The 1,922-nt window shown below is 35.0% G+C and overlaps 1 protein-coding gene across 2 annotated transcripts; it reads left to right on the top strand.

The window, feature by feature from the left end:
• The first annotated feature begins 381 nt into the window (after window positions 1-381).
• Window positions 382-1,690, top strand: LOC108450766 (probable E3 ubiquitin-protein ligase RHY1A). 2 transcript variants are annotated; one of them, XM_053018369.1, is made up of 4 exons: window positions 382-506; window positions 763-892; window positions 998-1,113; window positions 1,200-1,690. In XM_053018369.1, the coding sequence occupies exons 1-4, from the start codon at window positions 457-459 to the stop codon at window positions 1,489-1,491; spliced, it is 588 nt and encodes a 195-aa protein (XP_052874329.1). In that variant the 5' UTR covers window positions 382-456; the 3' UTR covers window positions 1,492-1,690. The 2 variants fall into 2 exon arrangements, with proteins under 2 accessions (XP_052874329.1, XP_017604016.1); XM_017748527.2 differs by lacking the exon at window positions 382-506 and having other exon boundaries at window positions 518-892.
• Window positions 1,691-1,922: the final 232 nt, after the last annotated feature.

Raw genomic sequence — 1,922 nt, 5'->3', positions numbered from 1 at the left:
TAAATAGATATATTTATTTATTAGTATAAAAATAATAAATTACTAAAAGATATAAAAATATTGATATATTTTTCCAATTAAAATTAAATAAAAATATTATTTTATTGTTCAGAAGTGGACCTACCAAGTAGCAGCTAGGTTCCAAAAATCTATCTATCTATAAATATATAAAACTAGGTCCCAATAAAAAGTTTGGTTTAGTCACGTGGCTCAGCCTTGTGCACAGGTGCGGAATTCTGGTGGGCGGGCGGGTAGAGGAGCAAGTTAACATGAAGACCTTGTTTCTCCCTTCCTGATTACCTCTCTTTACACTTCTCCTCCTTTCAATCTTTAATTCATGTCACGTAACAATGGGGTCCTTAATAGTTGCATAAATTTGACTTCTCCTCTTTATATCTCCAGTGGGTGAAAGTCGAAAGTGATTGAGAAAGGTTGTTTCTTTCCTCAATCAATGGCATGGACCCGCTTCTGTCTCCCAGTGTACTCTTCACTCTAACCACTATTAGGTAACGCCAACTGTTATTTCTCCTTGTTTTCATAGATCCAATCACTTCCCAATCATAACCCTATGGTTGGTTTTATCTCCTCTTTTATATTCACCTCCTTGTTCCAGGACAGTTTCTAACAGCCAGACAAGTTCTTAGCCTGAATCTTACATATGAAACACACTGGATCTTAATTAATTTGTTTCTTTTGGAGTTACATACATTTATATGTTTTACCAATGGCTGGCATGCTTCCTGGTGTTGAATGTGCAAGAAGAAGACGGTTCCATCAAAGCGGAGGGTCATCTGATTCGTCAAGTGTGGCAGTGATTGGTTTAACAAGGAGGTCCTCTTTTTGTTTGTATACAAGCAACAACGAAACTCATCACAGCTCTGTTTCTTCACAGGTAATTCTTTAAATTTCAAGATTATATATACAGTAATTCCGGTTCCAAAATTCAAACGAGGAAATTATGTTTGGGACTAACTTGGGTTTTATTTGGGGGAAAAAGCAAAGGAGCATATTAACTCAGACTTATCAAGACGATAAGCTTGGAGGAGTAGCAAGAGAAGCTAAGGAAAGATTAGATGAAAGGCTGAGATCACAAAGAAAGTCAGAACCAAAAAGGTATTTGCTAATATGAACCCTAAATGCTCTTAGTTTTCACATTAATTAGTACCCCTGCTTTGGTATTTTGCAATCAATCACTTCAGGCACAGTAACAAAGAAGGTATGAAGTGTGTGGATGGGAAATCTTTGGTTCAAGGAGAGTTGCGTACTGAGGTATTTGGATCAAAGAAGAGTGCTTCGAAGAGGTTCAGTTGGGCAAAGCTGAATTGGAAGGCGTCGGACCAGGATGAGTGCGCAATCTGCTTGGAGAGGTTCAAAGTTGATGAGAGCCTGGTTCATCCCCCGTGCGCACATCGGTTTCATTCGAGGTGCCTAGTCCCATGGCTAGAGAATCATGCTCACTGCCCATGTTGTAGAATGGGAATACTATCTTGAAGAACCATCGCATCGTATCAATTTTCTTGGTTTTAGTAAAATTCCATAGAACTAGAGTTTTTGTTGGAAGGTTGGTATGCCTAAGTTGCAATGGCAATGACATGGCATGTGATGAATACCCATTTATCAAGAAATTGTATTATCATACGCGTGAAAAAAGAAATTAGGACAAAAATATATATATCAGAATATTCATACATTATCTTGTGTCTAAAAACTCATCATCATTGAATAAAATAAAGACAACACTTATAGATATATATTAATAATTTTATTCAAACATAATTAAATTGTAATTTTAATTATTAATTTTTATTTCATTTTAGTTTAAAACCAATAATTTAATATTTAGAATTTGTATCTAATTAAATTTTATATCGATTATCGTTTATGTTTAAATAAATGTATTAATATTTATTTCTATGTTCTCC

The sequence above is a fragment of the Gossypium arboreum genome, chromosome 8, assembly GCF_025698485.1.
Source record: "Gossypium arboreum isolate Shixiya-1 chromosome 8, ASM2569848v2, whole genome shotgun sequence".
NCBI classification, from domain to species: Eukaryota; Viridiplantae; Streptophyta; class Magnoliopsida; order Malvales; family Malvaceae; genus Gossypium; species Gossypium arboreum.
The sequence above is the reverse complement of the archived record's forward strand: the minus strand, read 5'-3'. Positions and strand labels throughout refer to the sequence as shown.